Source organism: Erythrolamprus reginae, chromosome 1, assembly GCF_031021105.1.
Source record: "Erythrolamprus reginae isolate rEryReg1 chromosome 1, rEryReg1.hap1, whole genome shotgun sequence".
Lineage (NCBI taxonomy): Eukaryota > Metazoa > Chordata > Lepidosauria > Squamata > Dipsadidae > Erythrolamprus > Erythrolamprus reginae.
Window position 1 is genome coordinate 153,143,029 of NC_091950.1, and position 19,633 is coordinate 153,162,661.

The 19,633-nt window shown below is 42.1% G+C and overlaps 1 protein-coding gene across 1 annotated transcript in view; it reads right to left on the reverse strand.

Moving 5' to 3' along the window:
• Positions 1-414: 414 nt before the first annotated feature.
• Positions 415-19,633, reverse strand: part of GYPC (glycophorin C (Gerbich blood group)) — a 64,228-nt gene continuing 45,009 nt past the window's right edge. Inside the window, exons 2-3 of the mRNA XM_070729976.1 lie at positions 7,665-7,715; positions 415-3,081 (exon numbers count right to left, since the gene is read on the reverse strand). Of these exons, the coding sequence (XP_070586077.1) occupies positions 2,885-3,081; positions 7,665-7,715 (248 nt within the window). The 3' untranslated portion in view covers positions 415-2,884. The remainder of the gene's footprint in view (positions 3,082-7,664; positions 7,716-19,633) is intronic.

The window sequence follows — 19,633 nt, forward strand, 5'->3', positions numbered from 1 at the left end:
CCTTCAGGATCCAACCAGAATTGGCTCAACCCATTCAGGATGATTCTTAAAACAGTGCATGTAACTATTTTAAAAATAAAACAAGTGGTGAAGAAAGTGATGTACAAATGAAGTTTATGAACCAATTGCATGGAGTTTTAAACATGTTCAATCAAATTTTTTTAAAAAATGTTCCTGTGATTTTTCTGTTGGCTAACAAGTAAAAGTGATTATTATATGGGCATTATTCAATTCTGTGTTTTGATATTTCTTGTGTGTTTAATATATCCTTAGAGGTTAGTCTTCTGTGATATAGTCCTGAAAATAAGGAGTGAGAAACATTCCTCTCCTAAGCAATTGTTCTCCATGAATGGAAACAAACTGGCACAAAAGGTTTTTGAAAACATTTCTGAAAGAAACCAATGGAAATTTAAATTATTTACCTATATTTTAATATCCCAAAAAGAGAGACAGTAGAGTGAAGTCATTTGAACTTTTTCTTTGGTTAAAGCAGAGGTAGGCTACTTAAGGCACCTTTTGGCAGAGCTGAAATTCCTTGAACTGCCCTGTTACAATTTGATGGCACAATTATTAAAATTGTCAACGTAGCTTCTCATTATATTAAGGCAGAAAACACAATAAAGACATTGTATAAGCTCTAGAATAAGCTTAATTTTTTCTTTAGGAGTAGCTGCTGAGAAAAACAAAGGAAGAAACCAAAATCAGGAGGAAAATAGAACAATAAGTCTGGAAAATGAGAGTTTCCTGAAATGAATAACATAATTTTGCCTATTTCCATCTTGGCTTATATCCACTAGTACTTAATTACTCCCACCATTCCCAGGAACTCCCAGGAATTAAATATGGTTCCAATCACCGGAAAGATGTAGACTCTGGGTTAGAGTTGTCAACAAAACTGCAACGGGTTATAAATGATGAGGCTGTGATTAAAATAATAATAATGTTGGATAGTGAAAAATCATACATTCAAAAACTGATTTTCCTATGATTATATATAAGCGTAGAAATAAGATGGGAGATCATTATGAAATCCCAACATGGGATTAAGTCAGGAAGATAACAGACCTCAGAAGGAGAAGCAGTAGTTGTTTACCAGGAAAGTTACATGGATATGATCTTGACATTACCAGAAATTGAACTTGTTGGATGGTTTTGTCACTATAGAAATACCGTAGCTCACAAGGGTTCTGTATGTACCCCCAAACTTCATCCACCCTTCAGTGCTATCCCAAATCTGCTACCATATGACTCACTGAATTCAAATGAATTTGAAGAGAAGCATCTAATGTGCTTGCCAGAGTTTCTGGGTCACACAGCATATTTGTCCACCTGCAGTAAATATTTGTGAAGATACTACAGGATTTTAAAAATGAGATTAGGATGGCCCATGATATAAAAATTAGACCTTTTTGTTGGGAGTTTGGGTGTGTATGTGTGTGAGGTTTTGGCCTACAAAAGTAATCTCTACACTACAGGATCAGTCTGTATTGTACTGTACTTGATGGGTTAACAAAGGCAAAATACAGAAAGAAGTTTAATAAAATGCACAATCCCCTCCAGAGGGGGTCCCAACTCCAAAGTTCTTTCATTGTTTTGCTAATTTAGGATTCTCTTGTATTCTTGAAGAACAACAGTAAGGAGGCAATCAGTAAATTGAAGGATAAAAGCTCTCTGACTTTCTTATAATTTGAGCAGTGAAGTAAAACACTGTACTAATATTACTGCCATTGTACTATTGTTCCTACACAAACTACATTGCTAATCCGCTCTAGTATTATAACTGCAGCTCCAGCCAAAATGTAATTATGGGGAAATTGTCAAACAGCTAACATGTCTAGTACGTTATATTAATCACAGAAATGGGGCATAATTTAAAACCAGTCTGCTGGGAGAAGGGGAAGAGAGAGAGATATTTTGGGTTCACTGGTGCTAAGACTAACTAAGCACTTATTTTCTGCATCTCATTCCATTTCCAGCCAAAATAGAAGAAAAGACTCCCCTATGTGATCTTAAATGATTGGTTCTCCATCTGCTTCTACAATTCTCACCCTCAGTTGTGGTAGAACTGCCTCAATCAATTTAAATTGCTAATATAAATCTGAGATCACTCTCAAAACTAAGCAAGTAGTACCCAATGGAGGTAGGGAGCTCTACTATTTAAAACAAAAGTACAAGTTCCAAATAATTGATATGGCATTAAAAGCAGAGAAAATAAACTCATCTCTTATATATGTCCACTGCAAGAAATATCTAGAAACGATATTCTTTCATATAAAAAACTTTTCTTTGTCTTTTCCTGCAGCCCCCCTCCCCCCTCCGTGAGAATCAGATTGCTATATTATTGTTTTAAAAAAACATTAAAAATCAGAAACAATTTCAGGGTAGTCTTAAAAAAAAAGAACTATCAAGAAAATATGCATATTCACATTGATAAGCTTATGCATGTTAAGAAAAACCTAGATACATGAAGGATGACCAATATTCTTGGGCCAGCTTCCTTTTTTATGTTTTTTTTTCTTTTTTGCTGCTATATATTCACTTCAAGGTATTATATCAATACAGATAAATCAGTGTATCCATGAAGGAGCTTTCCATCAACCCAGATATTTTTTTTGCAAATGTCAGGATTTGACATTTGATGCTTTTATCTGTTATCAGTTAAATAGTTCATCCTGAGACTTTTTTTCCTGTTTATCTGATATTCAACTGACTGGTGTGGTTAATCAAATAAACAGCTATAGATCTGGCATCCAGTCCTTGCTGTTGTTAAACAGCAATATTTCAATTAGTCGCCTTGTTCTCTTTTGTGAAATCTCCATATCCTTCTGGCTTTTTCTTGTTTTTAATGCATTGCCCCTTCTGAAGGAGGGAAAAAACAAAGCTTTCAGATGAAATATTCTTTCCGGTTCTCATCCATGGCATCTTGAAGGGTAGGGTCATTTTTCAGAGCAGCATCTGCGCTTTCGGCAAATTCAGTTCCCTTTGCTTCATTGGTGTGGTAGGTGCCCTTGTGCCGGTACATGTATCTCAACATCACCACCAAGAGGCAAATCAAGACTAAGACCACAGCTGCAATGACACCTACAGGGAGGGAGAAACATTTGAATTTTTTTCCATTAATAATTTCAAATATGCTAAGTAAACACACACACACACACACACACACACACACACACACACAAACAAACAAACAAACACACACATTGGCTCTGTTTTTGATTTATTCTATATGAAAGCTTTCCCTTAGGACTTTCAAAGAAAGATAGCAACCCCACATCAACAAAGGGCCCTGAAATTGTAATGATAAGGATGGATTGATAAAGAATGCTTGCAAAAGAAAAAACAACCCCCAAAACAAGGTAGCACAAAGATACCCTGGTTTTCCTTCTAATTAACTTATGGATCCTTATTTGGCTCAACATGGTGATATTTTCTAACTGTTTTATCCAAGACATCAATTCTAGACCAGCTTGAGAAAATCCCAAAGGTGCTTTTTTCAAGGTGCTTTTCATTCAAGAAGTGAAAGGTCTTCAAAGAAAAACCAGAAAGTCCATTTGCCTCTTGAAAAAAAGCACCTTTTTTGACCTGGATGACTGAGAATCTCCATAGACATTCAGCTTAAGGAAGGCTATAGTATAATATTGAGCCTTAAAAAAATTGAAATGAGAACTGGCTCTGGATTTATGTAAGGATTATATAATCCAATGCAAGTTCCAACTGCTTGGTTGTATGTACAAATCCAAGCATTGTCTAGCCAGAATTTAGACTCATTTCAATAAATAAATTCATCAATTGTTAAAGCTGATCAATACAAGTTTTAATTGAGAGTAAACCCAGTTCATCTTGTAGAAGATGACCAGCAGGGCCTCGTGAGTTTTGCTTCCGATATAGTGGGCATTTAATACAATTTTATTTCTTCACCATTCCTGCCAATGGCTCATTTCATAACTCTGGCTAAATACATGGCAGTTTATGGAGTGAATCAGAGGATCTTTAAAAAAAATTGGTGAGAAATCAGAAGCTGGTTTAGAACGTAAGAAACACAGTGAAATAAGCATGTTACAATAGCAATAGCACTTCAACTTATATACCGCTTCATAAGGCTTCACAGCCCTCTCTAAGCGGTTTATAGAGTCAGCATATTGCCCTCAACAATCTGGGTCCCCATTTTATCCACCTCGGAAGGATGGCAGGCTGAGTCAACCTGAAGCCTGGTAAGATTGGATCTGCCAAATTGCAGGCAACCAGCGGGCAGCAGAATTAGCCTGCAGTACTGCATTTAACCACTGTGCCATCGCACCATGGTACAAAAGGCAAAGATGGTCTTCCTCCTCAGATGTTGCTCAGCAACCAAGTTATTTCACCTCTGCCTACCCAACTAGCCTGCTTACAAATTGATCTAGCACTTTTTATTTTGTTCACTGGTTGTGGTGTGGTTCCCACATGTGGTCAGTTGAATTTTTGAAGCAACAGTAGTATCAGGCTAGAAATAATAGGCCTGTGCAAAGTAGCCATGTTTCTTCTTGACAAGGTACAGCAATTAAGCAATGTGCTTCACTGCTTAACACTGTGCTGTTTCAAAATCTCTTCTGGCACATTTAACCCACGGAAGCAATGTGAATCTAAGCACCATGGCAGCTTCAGTTCACTTTTTAGAAGCAGGGGACACATTGCTTTGCGGTGTGCTTTGAAGTGTGCTTTGCTCAAAGCATCACTGGAGTGAAACACACTTTCAAAAGAGTTGCACAGCACAAATATTGGGTTCTAAGACAATCTCTTTTTCCTGAGATCTCAATAATTAATATTAGAACCTCTGTTAATATATTGACTAACTAACTAATTAAAATAATTAATCATTTTTCTTAAGGTTGACAGTGGACTGCCCAAACACAATAGGTTGCGATGCTCTTTAGATCCTGCACAGGAATGTAGAAAAACAGTTCAGTTTTCCCCCCAACTAACTTGTAGAATGTTGAAATTAATATTTCAGAGGATAGAACAAAAGGGAAATACCAGTATTCCTCAATTGTCCCTAGAATTTATGTTGCTAAGTGAGTTAAGTGTACTTTGCCCCATTTTTTGACTTTTCTTGCTATATTATTTAAGCCAATCACTGTATCTGTTAAATTATTAATGCAGTTGTTAAGTGAATCTGGCTTCCCCTTTGGTTCTGCTTGGCAGATGGCCACAAAACGGCATGTTACCCCAAGACACTGCAATCATCATAAATATGAACCAGTGATCAAGCATCTGAACGTAAATCATGTGATGTGATGCTGCAATGATCATAAGCCGCCCTGAGTCCTTCAGGATTGGGTGGCATAGAAGTCAACTAACTAACTAACTAACTAACTAACTAACTAACTAACTAACTAACTAACTAACTAACTAAATGTGAAAAATGGTCATAAGTCACTTTTTTCAGTGCCATTGTAACTTCAAATGGCCACTAAATGAACTATTGTAAATCGAGGGCTACCTGTACATATAACTACATTACATTGAACTATTGCACGCAATTAATTGCTTCAAACAACAAACATAAAAGTCACCATATGCATTTGAAACCAAAATAATCAAATCCATTCACGTTAACACATCAAATATTCCTTTTGGGAGTAATTTGAGCAATCAACTTTAGTTATCATGACAAGGTGCTAATGGGATTAGAACTCAATTGCTGTAATGTATTTCTGCCTTGGTATTTTTCACCAGGGAACCATTTTTTAAAACAAAAAACAAAAACAAACAGACAGTTGCTCATTTTTGTCTCATGTGACTTGTGGGGGAAAAGGAAGTAGTTGGAGGAAGAAGAGGAAGCTTAACATTGTAATGATACCTGGGGTCTTGCAAAGCAAGAAATAAAATTGACCAGAAATTGACTAATGCATCCCTTTTGTCATGTACTACTGAATCAAAAGCTTTGAGAAGTGTATGTAGACTGCATCTGTTGCTTTGTCCTAGTCAAGTTGAGAGATCCAAATGTTTTTGCAGTATATGAATTGCAGATTACAGGACCATTTTTTCCTGAAACCAAATTCCTTATTAGAGAGTAGGTTGTTTGTCTCTAAGTGAAAGGTGATGATGATGATGATAATAATAATAATAATAATAATAATAATAACAATAACAACAACAACAACAACAACAACAACAATGATGATAATAATAATAATAATTAAAAAAACAGATTGGGCCAGCCTCATAGTTACAATCTTCACCATTTTTCCCTTTTAGAGTTGGGGTGGTTTTTGAGTATTTAAGTTTGGGAGGAAGGGGGCATGGGGAGGAAGTGGGCATGGCCAACATCCCAGTGATATGGGCTTCTCCTGTGCTCGACAGGGAACCCCAAACCCCAGCTGTTAGGAGACCTGGAACCGAAGCGGAACAAGTCAGATCTGCTCAGTCTACTAATTATGAGGTGAGTTAGGATAAAAAACATTCTGGGAAATGTAAAGAGGGGGGAAGAGTAATTAGAAGGGGGAGGAAGAGAAGGAATAGAGAGAGAGAGAGAGAGGGAGGGAAATGCAAGGGAAAAAAGAGGGGCAGACTGATGATTGTTGATGTAAGGGCAGAATAAAATATGGATTTTTGAACAATTGATAGAAATGTGAAACTATGTATGTTATTTTTAATATTTTAAGGTAGATACCTATTAACTTGTATGTGATGTAGAGGAGAAAAAAATTTTTTAAATGAAAAAAAAAACCATTTTTCTCCAACCAATTGTTTGTCTACATTGTCTTGTCCTTTCTTTTATTAGCTTTGCTTTTCAGCTGCCCCATCTTTATTTTAATCATCAATGTTAATTTATTTTATGCTACTGGCTGGTTTTCTCTAGCTCCTTTTTCACATAACCTATGAAAATAGCACATGTGTAAAAAATAAATATCCTGAGGAAGTCATGCAAAGCCTGTACACAGACCATGACATACCACCTGTATTTATGAGAGTTTAAGAGAAGAATGGCTGTATATAGGCATTCTGATTATGTTTCCAATAATGTTTTGTCTCCTGTTCATTCCATCACTTGCAACAAGTAATTTCAAAGGATCTTGGTTTCTTAATATTTCTACTGATTTCTACTGACAGGCAGACAGACAGAGAAATAGACAGACAGACAGATAAGATATGGCATCTGAAACATTCAATTTTTGAAGGGGGTAGTTTGGCAATATTTTACAATATAAAATGTATCATGGGGTCTTAGATGAGCTTCTGTATTTCAGTGGAATTTCTCAATTTGTTCTGTAGTAGTCTGAAACTTGAAGTATTGCTCCTCTCTCTTTTTCATGTCTTTATGAATGGCCTATACACTGGGAAACCTTAAATATTCATATAGATGTAACAGAAAACTAGAAAATATAACTTTCACCTCCATGCCAGCTTTCTGCTTCATGTGGAAGTTCCCAATCTCATATAAGGAGATAGTTTTGTGGAACTGGGTGTCTATTTTACAGCTTTTCCTACAATGTGGGAACAGTAGCAGGATTCGGTGATAAGGTTATAGAGGTGTGTGTGTGTGTGTGTGTGTGTGTGTGTGTGTGTGTGTGTGTGAATTCAACCCCCATCCTACTGATAGAACTACATAGCAATACACTATCTTATTTCCAAAAACCTATCTGATGAAATATAGTCTTCGGTTGGTAATATTATATTCTTACCTCCAATGACTGCAATATCTGTGCCTGTTGGAGAGCTTCCAATATTTGCACCTAGAAATAATATACACAGAATTTAATTAGACAGGAGATTTCAGGTAATAAATAACCACAGCTACTCTACACAGAATAGAGCAAGGATTTCTTTTACCCCTTCCTTCCAGGATTTTCCTGTGAACCTAAGAAAGCGAAGGATTGGAATGGCAAACAGTAGGGTTTTTTTCCTTAAAAAAACCTTATTAAAAACACTGAAGTTCTACAATATTATATCATATGGAGGGGAAAAATACTACTATACTATATTTAAGCACTAACTCTGCAAACCAAGAAAACATTTATTGAACAATCCCTTTGCAACTCAAGAAGACTCCTATGAAATATCACAAAACTTTGCAGGAAAAAAATGTGGGCACAATTATGTCTGAAAAGAAAGACAATTTAAGAGAGACAGCATTTTAATACCAAGATTTTCCTGATAAATTTAGTTTTTGACATTTTGAGCCCCCGCATCCAAAATTGTAATTTTTGAGGGCTGAAACCCATGGTGGGGAAATGGTACATAGTCCTTGGTCTCTAGGTTGTTGACCTATGATTTATAGTATCTATAGATTCTATACCAGAAATGGCGAACCTTTTTTGGTTCGCATGCCAAAACGGTGTGTGTACGCATGTACTAGCCATGCCCACATCCATTCCCTTTCTCCCATGCATGCACATACATACCCTATGCTGCCCCTGTGCATAATCCCACTGTCCCCGCACATGTGCACAGGTCTCACTGAAGCTGGGATTGTGAAAAAATGGCCAAACCGGAAGTTCGGAAAATGGACTTCTAGTTTTCCCTTTGGGCTGTTTTTCACACTCCAGGGCTTCAGGAAGTTTCCCTGAATTGTCAGGAGTACAAAAAACAGCACAACAAGCAAACTGGAAGTCCATTTTTTCCAAACTTCTGGTTTGGCTATTGGTCAGCTTTTTGCAGTCCGAGGCTTCAGGGAAACTCCCCTGAACCCTCCCGAGGGCAAAATGGCTTTCCCCAAGGCTGAAAATCAGCTGGCTACCGCGTACATGTACACTGGAACCGACATAGGGCAATGTCTTTCATACCCTCCAATGTGGTTCCATGTGCCACCATAGGTTCGCTATCACAGTTCTATACATTAAATGGAAGGCACTTAACTGAGAAAGAAGGCATGCCCCACACATCAAATTCTTGAAGGCATTTCTAACAGCAATCAAACTGCTAGCTTTATTTCTCACATAATATCATGACAGGAATGTAGACTACAGTGAATAGAGGCGGCTTCCACAATAATACATACCATATTTTTCAGACTATAAGACACACCCATGTATAAAGTTGCACCACGTTTTTGAAGACGTAAGTAAGAAAAAAAGGTTTTTGACCAGCCCAGTTCCCAGGAGTGCTCTGCAAGCCTCCCAAACACTGTGTGCCGTTTTCCACAAAAATGGATGAAAAACAGAGTTTGGGAGGCCTGCAGAGTGTTTCTGGGGGCTGCGCATAAGCAAAATCTCATGTGGTGTGAGATTTTGGCAATTTTTTGCTTCTGTGCATGTCCAGAAGCAAACAAAATTGCTGAAATTGTACACACGCAAGTATCCCCTCATGAGATTTTGGCATGTTTTTGCCTGCTGCACATGTGCAGAAGCAAACATCACATGAAGGGATGTTCATATGAGCGCAATTTTTTGCTTCCGTTTTCTGTGCATTTTTGCTTCCTGCGCATGCGCAGAAGCAAAATTACATTAGGGATACACCTGAAGGAAGAGGATGCATGGGCAGGACACCAAATTGCAGGTAAATGAAACCCACCGCTTTCCCAAACCTTCTGTGCACCCTTTTTTTGTGAATAATGGGGCCATTTTTTGTAAAAGTGAGACATGGGGCAGGGCTTTGGGAAGCCCTACGGATATGAGATGCACCAGTATTTCCACCCTCTTTTAGGGGGAAAAAAGGTGTGTTTTATATTCTGAAAAATATGGTTATTGCTAAAGGCTGTGAGGACTGGCAAGAAGGAAGTGGCAGAGAAAGTAGAGTTGAATGGGAGTTCATTCCCCTGTGCTTGCTTCCAGGCACTTGGAATAAGGGTTCTGAATTGGGCGTATGCTAAGGAAACCTCTTGAGACCTTTCCTTCACCACAGCTTTCCAAGTTTGGCTTCTTAGCAGAGCACTAATGCTTGTGAGATCCCTTCAGTTTGAAATGAAACCGTCCAAACTACAGATATGCCATCATCAATTGAACAATCCTCCCTCAATTGATTGTGGAAAAGCAATGAAGGAGATGCATATCTAGGTCTTTTGATACAAGCAGCTACAGACGCTCTGCTGCTTCTTTGTCTTCATTTTACACCAGAGGAGCATTTGGCTCTCAGAACCTCAATTATACTCTCTACTGGATTGTAATAATGCCAGAGTAGATAATTTCACTATTTTCAAAGCATGTGAAAAATCCAACCATGGACCTTTTAAGAATCTGTGATAAGAAATTGGTTTGAGAGAGTTATTAGTGCCTGAAAAAAAAATAAACCATGAAATCTCAACCTTAATTAGAGTTTTCATGGGGAAGGGGCAACCCAAACTAATAAAAAGCAAAAAGCCTTTGCAGCAAAGGAAAGGAGAAAATTTCAGACAATCCCCTTTTTCTTTCTTATCTCATGCAGTAATAGGATACTTAATGCATCAGTAAATTGAGTGTCTTTCATTCCCTTAGACCTCTCTTTTCTTTTTGCTCTGATAGCCGCAATTAAAATTCCTTTACTTGAAGAAAGCTGTATTTGAAAAATAGGATCACTGCCTTGGTTGCAGCCAGAACTACAGATAGCTACATTTTGATGAAAGTTTTTTGAATCCCACGCAACAGGGGCAAGCTATCTGCTAGGGACAGAGGCCTCCCATTGGCGCACTTACAAAAGACTGACATTAGGGGTCACTGTTCTAAAACGGATGTCATAGTGAGTGTGGCCAGTCATAAAAATGTTCATTTATTAGAAAGCTAACTTCCTGGAGATATTGATATTGATACTGGAGAGTAGGGGGGAAAGCAAATTTAAGTATTAACCCTTAGACCTTCCTGAAATTCTGTCTGAACAAAGTTTTGGTCTAATCGTTATGTGATTATTTGTGATAGGGCTAAAGTGACCAGATTTTAAGATTGGGAAAGAGAGACACCATTGAGCGCGGGGCGGGTGGGGGTGGGTTAAAAAAAGTTTAGCCAAAAAAAAAAAAATTCTCTTCCTCCCTTTTCTCTCTCTCTTCCTTCCTCCCTTTCTCTCTCTCTTCCTTCCTCCCTTACTCTCTCTCTTCCTCTCTCTCTTTCACTCTCTCTCTCTTTTTCTCACTCTCTCTTCCTCTCTCTTTCCTCTCCTCTCCCCTCCCTCCCCCTTCCATGTCACCTGCCTCGGGGTGTTGTGGGCCTGGCCTGGCCATTTCCAAGAGAGCCACTTCAAGAACCATTCGTCCCCTGCTGCTCCCGGTTGCCTAAACTTCCAAAAGCCGGTGCGGCACGTCTTTTGCACCCGGAGTAAGCGGTGACCCTTCCTAAAAGCCAGGCAGGCTCAGCCCAGCTCGGCTCAGCCCGTGTGCCCTACCCACCTGCCGCTTTCCCAGCCTCTCCCCAACAGCAGCAGCATGCAGAGAAGCCAGCCCGGCTGCCTAGGCTTACAGCCCCACTAGTGACTACAAAGGGGGGGGGGGGGAGAAAGGCAGGAAGGGGTGCCGGATGTGTTGATCGACGGCTGCGGGAGGCTGAGGGTGCGAAGAGCAAAAAGTTGCGAGACCGGAAGCTGAGCTTCCTTCTTCGCAGCTTCCAGGTTTTTCCGGGCACCGGCGATAGAATCTGAAGGGGGGGGGGGGGACGACTTGGAAGCTACGAAGAAGGAAGCTCAGCATCCACACTGCCCAAAATTTTGTTTCAAAAAATCAGGACTTTTTAAAAATGCCCCGGGACAAGGGACAAATGGCTAAAAAGGGTGACTGTCCCGCTAAAAGCGGGACGTCTGATCACTTTAGATAAGAGTGACACATCCAGCTGACAGTTCAAACTTCTCTTTAATGCTCCAAACGTCCCCCCAAACATTCCCAGGCTCTTTGTAAGTCCTAGAGCCATGATGGCGAACCTATGGCATGTGTGCAAAAGGTGGAATACAGAGCCAAATTGGAAGGCACGCGAGGCATTGCCCTATTTCAGCTCCAATGTGCAAGCGTGTGCTAGCCAACTGTTTTTCAGTCTTTGAGAAGACCATTTCACCCTCTGGAGGCTTCAGGAAGTTTCCCTGAAGGCTCCAGCGTGCAAAAAACAGCCCAACGGGCAAACTGGAAATCCATTTTTCCAAACCTCTGGTTTGCCCATTTGGCCTTTTTTCACCATCCCAGGCTTCAGTGAGGCCTGAGTGCATGCACAGGGATGGGGGGATTGTGCAGGGGAAGCACAGGGGTGTGTTTGCGTGGGGGAGAGTGAATGGGTGTAGGCACATGCGTGTGGGCTAACATATGTACCCACATCCTTTTGGCATGCAAACCAAAAAAGGTTCACATTCACTGTCCTAGAGCAAAGCGCGGCACATGGCAGCCTCTGGTTGTACCCAGCTCAGCAATTCAAGAGAACAGGGAAATAGTTATAGTTATACAGTTTATTAGATTTGTATGCTGCCCCTCTCCGAAGACTCGGGGCGGCTCACAACATAATAGTGATACAATAGATTAGAAATCTAATAGTAAAAGTTAAATCAGTTTAAAAACATTAATACATATTAAAAACCCTAACTATACAATCATACACATTCAACCTAATCCATCATATAGTGAGGCGGAAAATATAATAAAAAGGGGAGAAGGTGGTAATTATCCCCACGCCTGGCGACAAAGGTGGGTCTTCAGCATTTTATGGAAGGTGAGGAGGGTGGGGGCTATTCAAATCTCTGGAGGGAGTTGATTCCAGAGGGCTGGGGCCGCTACAGAGAAGGCTCTTCCCCTGGGTCCTGCCAGCCGACATTGTTTGGTCGATGGGACCCGGAGAAGGCCAACTCTGTGGGACCTAACCGGTCGCTGGGATTCGTGCCGCAGAAGGCGGTCTCGGAGATATTCTGGTCCGATGCCATGTAGGGCTTTATAGGTCATAACCAACACTTTGAATTGTGACCGGAAACTGATCAGCAGCCAGTGCAGGCCGCGGAGTGTTGGCGAAACGTGGGTAGATCTTGGAAGCCCCACAATGGCTCTCGCAGTCACTTTTTGCACGCAATGAGTCCACGAAACAAGGAACAAACAATCAAATCAGGAACAAGGTACCAAGTCCATGAAGCAAGAAAGAAGCAAGCAGTCCTGCAAACTCCAAATGTATGTACTGGCACATCAAACTCTATAAATTCAGTGTTTGTTACCGACAAATGTCCCTCCCCACAGAATCTCCTTAAATCTTCAGTCCCCAGGTATGTATTGTGAAGAGGGGCGGGGCACTCTCCTCCCAAGTCGTTGGGTCAGCCTGCACTGTTCCCTCTGTTCTGGGGGATCAGGAGAGGGCTGTCCTTGCTCATCACCTGAGCTCCGTCGTTCCTCATTTCCACTGCTTATACCTCTCTCAGTCATCCTGCCCCTGTTCCTCCCTGCTAACAAAGCCTGAGGAGCCGTGTGCTTCTTTGTCCTGCTCCTCCCCACATTTTTCCAATGCCAACAAAGCCAGTTCCAGCTCTGGCTCATCCTCCCCTGCAGATTCAGGCTCCGACGTGTGCGTGTGTAGGTGTGTGTGACATTACAGGCTAAGGTGCTGGCTGAGAAACCAGAAGACAGTGCGTTCTAGTCCCACTTTAGTCCTAAAAGCCAGCTGGGTGACTTTGGGCCAGTCACTTCTACCTCACGGGGTTACATATAGTACCAGAAGAGAAAGTAGGTTTACCAACTACTGACTTATTTTTGTGTAACAAATCGCCAGCTTTTGATCCAAGTCATTGATCCCTTAGATGTTGAATTCTGGCAACCCGGCTATCTTTACAATAATAGCTGCCCAATCCACACAACACAGGAGGGTGGGAAGCAAAGCAAAACACTTGTGTCTTAAAGTAAATGTAGCATGTCTGTATTTGAAAAATGTAAGCTTAAGTGATAAAATACATTTCTTACCCTATTGCAATCCGCTTTCATCTTTTTGTATGCTTTTGTTCTTTCAATACCTGACCTCAGAGCTGGGTTCCTACCAGTTAAGAATGGTTCTATAGAACCGTTAGGAACTTGGCGGTAACCTGCCACACCCCTGAGCTGGTTCTCTCAGTGGCACAATAGGTGCCACGATCTTTTTTTTTGCTTATGTGCATGCACAGCTTTACTCTGAGTGAACCAGCAGTAGCAGAATCTGGAAGTCACTCCTGCCTGACCTTCATTAGAAAACACTAATTTAATTCCATTGTACGGTTTTCATTCTCAGACTATACATATATAATGCCAAAGAGATTATCAAGGACCACTTCTCCCAATTACATTCCAGCAGCATAGCAAAGATGCTTTGAATGAAGAGGTAAAAACATACTTCACAAACATAATGACCAACAAGTTATTTGGTTTGTGATGTTAGAAGACCTGATTGTCTGCATGTTTGCACACTCAATAGCAAACTCAGATTGGACTTGGCATCTTGTGTGAAATGACCTAAGGGAAGTTTATTTAGAGGAGAAAGCCTGCAAACCCTAATGATAATGAGAAGTTTAGAGGGGGCAACTGAACCACACCAATAATTTAGGTGACTTTAAAGGTATTTTCTTAAAAAGATGAAATTAAAGGGGCTGAGGAAAAAACTGTGAAACATCCTAGCTGCCCTATAATCAAAACATTAAAGGCTTGCATTCATCGTTTAGATTAGATCTCAAATTGCATTCAGATGCAAATATTTAATTGCATTTGTACCAAGTAAAATTATAGATCCTGGATATTTGTGGACTGTTTCTCCACAAAAGCAACACAGTTAAACTGTAAGATGTTTGATGAATTGAATTCATTATGTTAATACACTCCCTACAATCTAAGCAACCCACCTTTGGCATTAAAATACTTTGAAATTGCCCCGGGTTTATACTTGCTGCCTGCAATACAACAATGGGTTTTGTCTTAAAATAAAAGAGGAGGTTAATTAACCTAGAGATTAAGAGTTTTCTTAATGCATACTGAAATCAAACAAAAAAAACCAATATTTGCTTTCTGCAGTGGCACTGTTATCCATGCAATACTATTACTTACTGATTCAGGCGAGAGGATGCACTTTGGTATATATATAGTTCAAGAACACAGATGCTCTTTTGTTTAGATGACAATAGGGAAAAATATTGAGGTCAGGAAAACAACATCAAAACAGTAGTTTCTTGTTCACATCTCATACACATACATGCCAACCTTGATGAAACCCAGTAACTTTCAATACTCTTCCTTGTTGATTGGCCTTTGGATGCTATAAAGCATCATAAACTGGTCCAAGGATGTTCTTCTATGGGTACCCAAGTGAAGCATTCAAATCCAAGATTTGGAAGACACTGTGCAAATGGCTAAATTCAAATGCAATTCTCATTATGAACTCCTCCTTTTAGATGTCGCAATGTCTAATTCAAATCAGCAATGTGGTGGTAGATAAATGCTTTGGATAAATGAAAGCAGCAACAAGAGACACTGCTAGGTATAAGGAAAGAGAGGAGCCAAAGACTATATAGGAAAAAAGATTTATTGATATATTGCCAAAGGCTTCTTTTTGACTGTTATCTTCCAGTGAATAATATTTATGTATGCGGGATAAAGTATTTTCTGTCAGCAAAAGAAAACTTGAAATATGGGCTGCATTTTTAATGCACTTACAATATTTAACTTCTAACCCATTCCTTACCTTTTCCCCTCTTAATTTCATTTGTAGACTTATTCTGATGACTTAGTATCAGGCAAAAATGTCCTTGTCTGGTTGACTGCAGCCCACTTAGTTGCTTTGATATCACATCATACTTTCTATATCCTTGAACCAGGGTGGGTGGGTTCCTCCCTGTTCTGACCAGTTCACCTGAACCGGTTGTGACCCGCTGGTGATGTCATGATGATGTCACCAAACCGGATCAGTCAGTGCCGGTACATGGGCGCTACCATCTTTTTTTAAATGAAAATTTTCTTCTGAGCATGCGCAGAAGCAAAGTTTCCAGCACTGTGCATATAGTCGCCACCTTGAGGAAGTGAACTGGCAGCGAGAAAGAGGCTGAAAAATGTCCTTCTCCTGTTTTGCAGCTATGCACCATTTTAGGTCCTTGCCTCCTTCCTGTTTTTATTTGGATTTCCCTCCCACTATGAAAGCAAAAGGACGGGGGGGGGGGGGAAGGAAGAAGGATATGGGAGTGGGAAGGGAATGGAAAGAATGAGAATGAAGAGAGCTTCCTGGCTAAGAGCTGGCTTGGAGTCTGAAATCCAGGGAATGCCTTAGTCTTTTTCTTTTGAGGTGCTTTTATTATCAAAGGTTCCCCCCACCCCGTCTCTTTCCTTAAAAATGGAGCTCTTCTCCAAAGCAATTGGTGTGAAACAAAATCAAGATTTAAAGGAAACAAAAGTTGAGCAAGTTTGTAAGGAAAACAACTAATGTCAAGATTCAGGGCAATCCAAACTAATGAGTCTTAATGTCTGGTTAAAATAGGTAGCAATTCAATTTAAAGAAGAAAAGCATAGCTCAGGCTATTGCTATGATTTTTTTGCTCCTATATTCTGTTTTTTAAGTATAAATTTTGTTTAATGTAGAAATCTTACTCAGAGTCTTTGAAACAACAAAGCTGCCTGCCTGCCTGCAATCATGTGTATCTATTAGGAGAAATTCCCACTGAAAGAGAGTAGTCTTACTGCCAAGTAAATATGCATAGTCTTTAAGTAGTAGAGAGGTGGGGTGTTGATTAGTATCAGGCGTATTATAGAGAGAAATGAAAACTTCTGTAACAACAGATAGGACAGAGTAGGTGTGTTTGTTTATTTATGTATGTGAGAGAAAGAGAGAGAGAGAAAGAGACAAAGAAAGAGGAAGGGAAAAAGAAAGAAAGATAGAAAAAGAAAGATGAAGGAAGGGAGATGGGAGAGAGAGAGAGAAGAGAAAGGAAGCACCACAATTTCTTGCACTTGACCTGGCTTCAAAAGATACTTTGAAACAGCTGGGCATCTCGAAGGTAATTTATTTATTTTATTTATTTATTGGATTTGTATGCCGCCCCTCTCCGTAAACTCGGGGTGGCTAACAACAATGATAAAAAACAACATGTAACAATCCAATTAATAAAACAACAAAAAACCATGTGATCCCTCGATTAGCACGGTCTCGATTAGCGCGAAACGCTGCAACGCGGTTTTTCAAAAAATATTAATTAAAAAATAAGTCCGCGCTAGTTCTCTCTCTCTTTCTCTCCCTGTTGCCGGCGTGGTATATGAGAGAGAAAGAGAGAGGCAGAGGTCGGGCGCACTACCGGGAGGTGGAGGCGGCGTGGGGACGCTGGGTGCCGGGGACACCGAGGAGGGGGTGGACGTGGCCTCTCAGCTGCAGAGCCGAACAAGGGCGGAGGCAACGGCGGAGTCCGGCGCTGGGGCCATGCGGGGCCGCTCATCCAGGGGGGCGTGGACTGGCAAGTCGCCCTCCTTTCTCTTTCTTTCTCTCTCTTATACCACACCGGTAACAGGGAGAGAAAGAGAGAGAGCGGAGGGCACCTTGCCGGTCCACGCCCCCCTAGATGAGCGGCTCCGCATGGCCCCAGCGCCGCCCAGGCAAAGGGGAAACCCCAAGATCGCTTGCCGCTTGCCGTATTGCAGCGAAGGAGGCGAAGCAAGGCTCCAAGCTGCAATACGGCAAGCGGCAAGCGATCTTGGGGTTTCCCCTTTGCCTGGGCGGCGGGAAGACCAAGGGAAGGTTCCTTCAGCCGCCCAACACCTGATCCGCTCCGCAGCGCGGCAGCAGCGAGGAGCCGAAGATGGGGTTTCCCCTTTGCCTGGGCAACGGGGAAACCCCATCTTCGGTTCCTCGCTGCTTCCGCGCTGCGGAGCAGATCAGCTGTTGGGCGGCTGAAGGAACCTTCCCTTGGTCTTCCCCGCCGCCCACACGCAAACTCCACCATCTGCGCATGTGCGGCCATGAAAAAAAATGGCGCGCATGCGCAGATGGTGTTTTTTTACTTCCGCACCACTATAACGCGGAAATCGATTAGCGCGGGAGGTCTTGGAACGTAACCCCCGCGCTAATCGAGAGATCACTGTATTATAAACTAGACATACACACAAACATACCATGCATAACTGGTAATGGCCTAGGGCAGCAGTCCCCAAACTATGGCCCGTGGGCCGGATGTGGCCCGCTGAGGTCTTTTAACCGGCCTGCGGCAGCACACAAGATTTTACTGATCGATATAATAAGCTCCCGAATCTCCTGTCCACTCACCGCGGTTGGCTGCTGAGCAAGGAGGAGGTGGAGAGGCAAGAGGCGGGGAGGAAAGCGGGCCTGCAATTGGTCCCTTTCTTTGCCGCCTTTAGGGAGAGAAACTGCTGCTGCCCCATGGCAGAGCAGCAACAGTTCCTCTCCCTAAAGGCAAGAAAGAAAGGGGCCAATTGCAGGCCCACTTTCCTCCCCGCCCCTTGCCTTCCACCGCCTCCCCACCTCCTCTTCCATGGTGTATGGACGGGAGATTCAGGAAATTGCTGATTCAAAAACTCCACTGAAAGTCACAGCTAAGTGCGCCATGGCTGAGTGTGTGTGGGGGGGAGGTGGCTGCTTGCAAACTCCTGGCCTCCACCGCCTCCCCCCCCCGCGGCACAAGACGAGCACACCTTTGCCGGCCAGCAAAGCTGGCTGCCCGGAAAAGCAGCTTTGCTGACCGGCACAGGGCTGCCGCCCGACAACAACAACAATGGCCCCATGGCAGCTGCTGATGCCGAGAGCCCAAAGCCCGCTCTCCAGCATCAACACCAGGCTTCGGGTGAGCAGAGCTGCGTGCCGGCAACAGGAGCTGTTGGGAAGGCAGACGCGACGCCTCTACCAGGAAGGGCTGTCAAAGAGGCCCTGAAGGGGGGCAGGGCAGTCCCCGCCGCCTGTGTCAGCAGCGAGGTGGCCATGCTGGCCAGGGCGGGAGAAGGCTAGAGTTGCGCAGAAAGCGGCATACGCTGATGGGGCTTGGTCCAAGGGAGCCGCCGCTGTCACTGCACCAATGGCAGCTGCTGTGGGGGCAGAGTGAAGAGGAGGGCGCGGAGGCGATGCCCGCCGGAGAAGCGGAAACAGAGAGAGAGAAGTGGACCAAAAGACAGGAAAGGGAAAGAGAGGGAGGCAAAGAGAAATGGAGATGAAGGAAGGAGGGAGGGGGGGAAGGAAGAGAGAAAGGGGGTGAGAAAGAGAGGGAGAGAGAGATAGAAAGGGAGAGAAAGAGGGAGAGAAAGGGAGAGAGAAAGAAAGAAAGAAAGAAGGAGCTAGAGAGAGAGAAAGAGTGAGAGATACAAAGAGGGAGTGAGAGAAAGAGAGAGAAGGGAAAGAAAGTAAGAGAGACAAAGAAAGAAAGAGAGAAAGAAAAGAGAGAAAGAGAGAGAGAAAGGGAGGGAGAGATAGAGAAATAGAGAGGGAGAGAGAAAGGAAGAGGAGAGATAGAACGGGAGAGAGAAAAAGGGAGAAATAGAGAGGGGGAGATAAAGTGTGAGAGATACAAAGAGGGAGAGTTAGAAAGAGAGAAGAGAGAGAGAAAGAGAGAGTAAGAAAGAGAAAGAGAGAGGGACAGAGAGAGAAAAAGAAAGAGGGAGAGTGAGGTAGAGAGAAAGGATGCCGTCTCGAGTCTCCGGAGGGGCAGCATACAAATCTAATAAATAAATAAATAAGAGGGAGAGATGGAAAGAGAGAGAGAGAGAGAAAGAGAAAAATGAGAAAATGATGGAGGGAAAGAACGAGGGAGAGGAAAATGAAACAAATGAGAGAAAAGGAAGAGGGAAGGTGGAGAC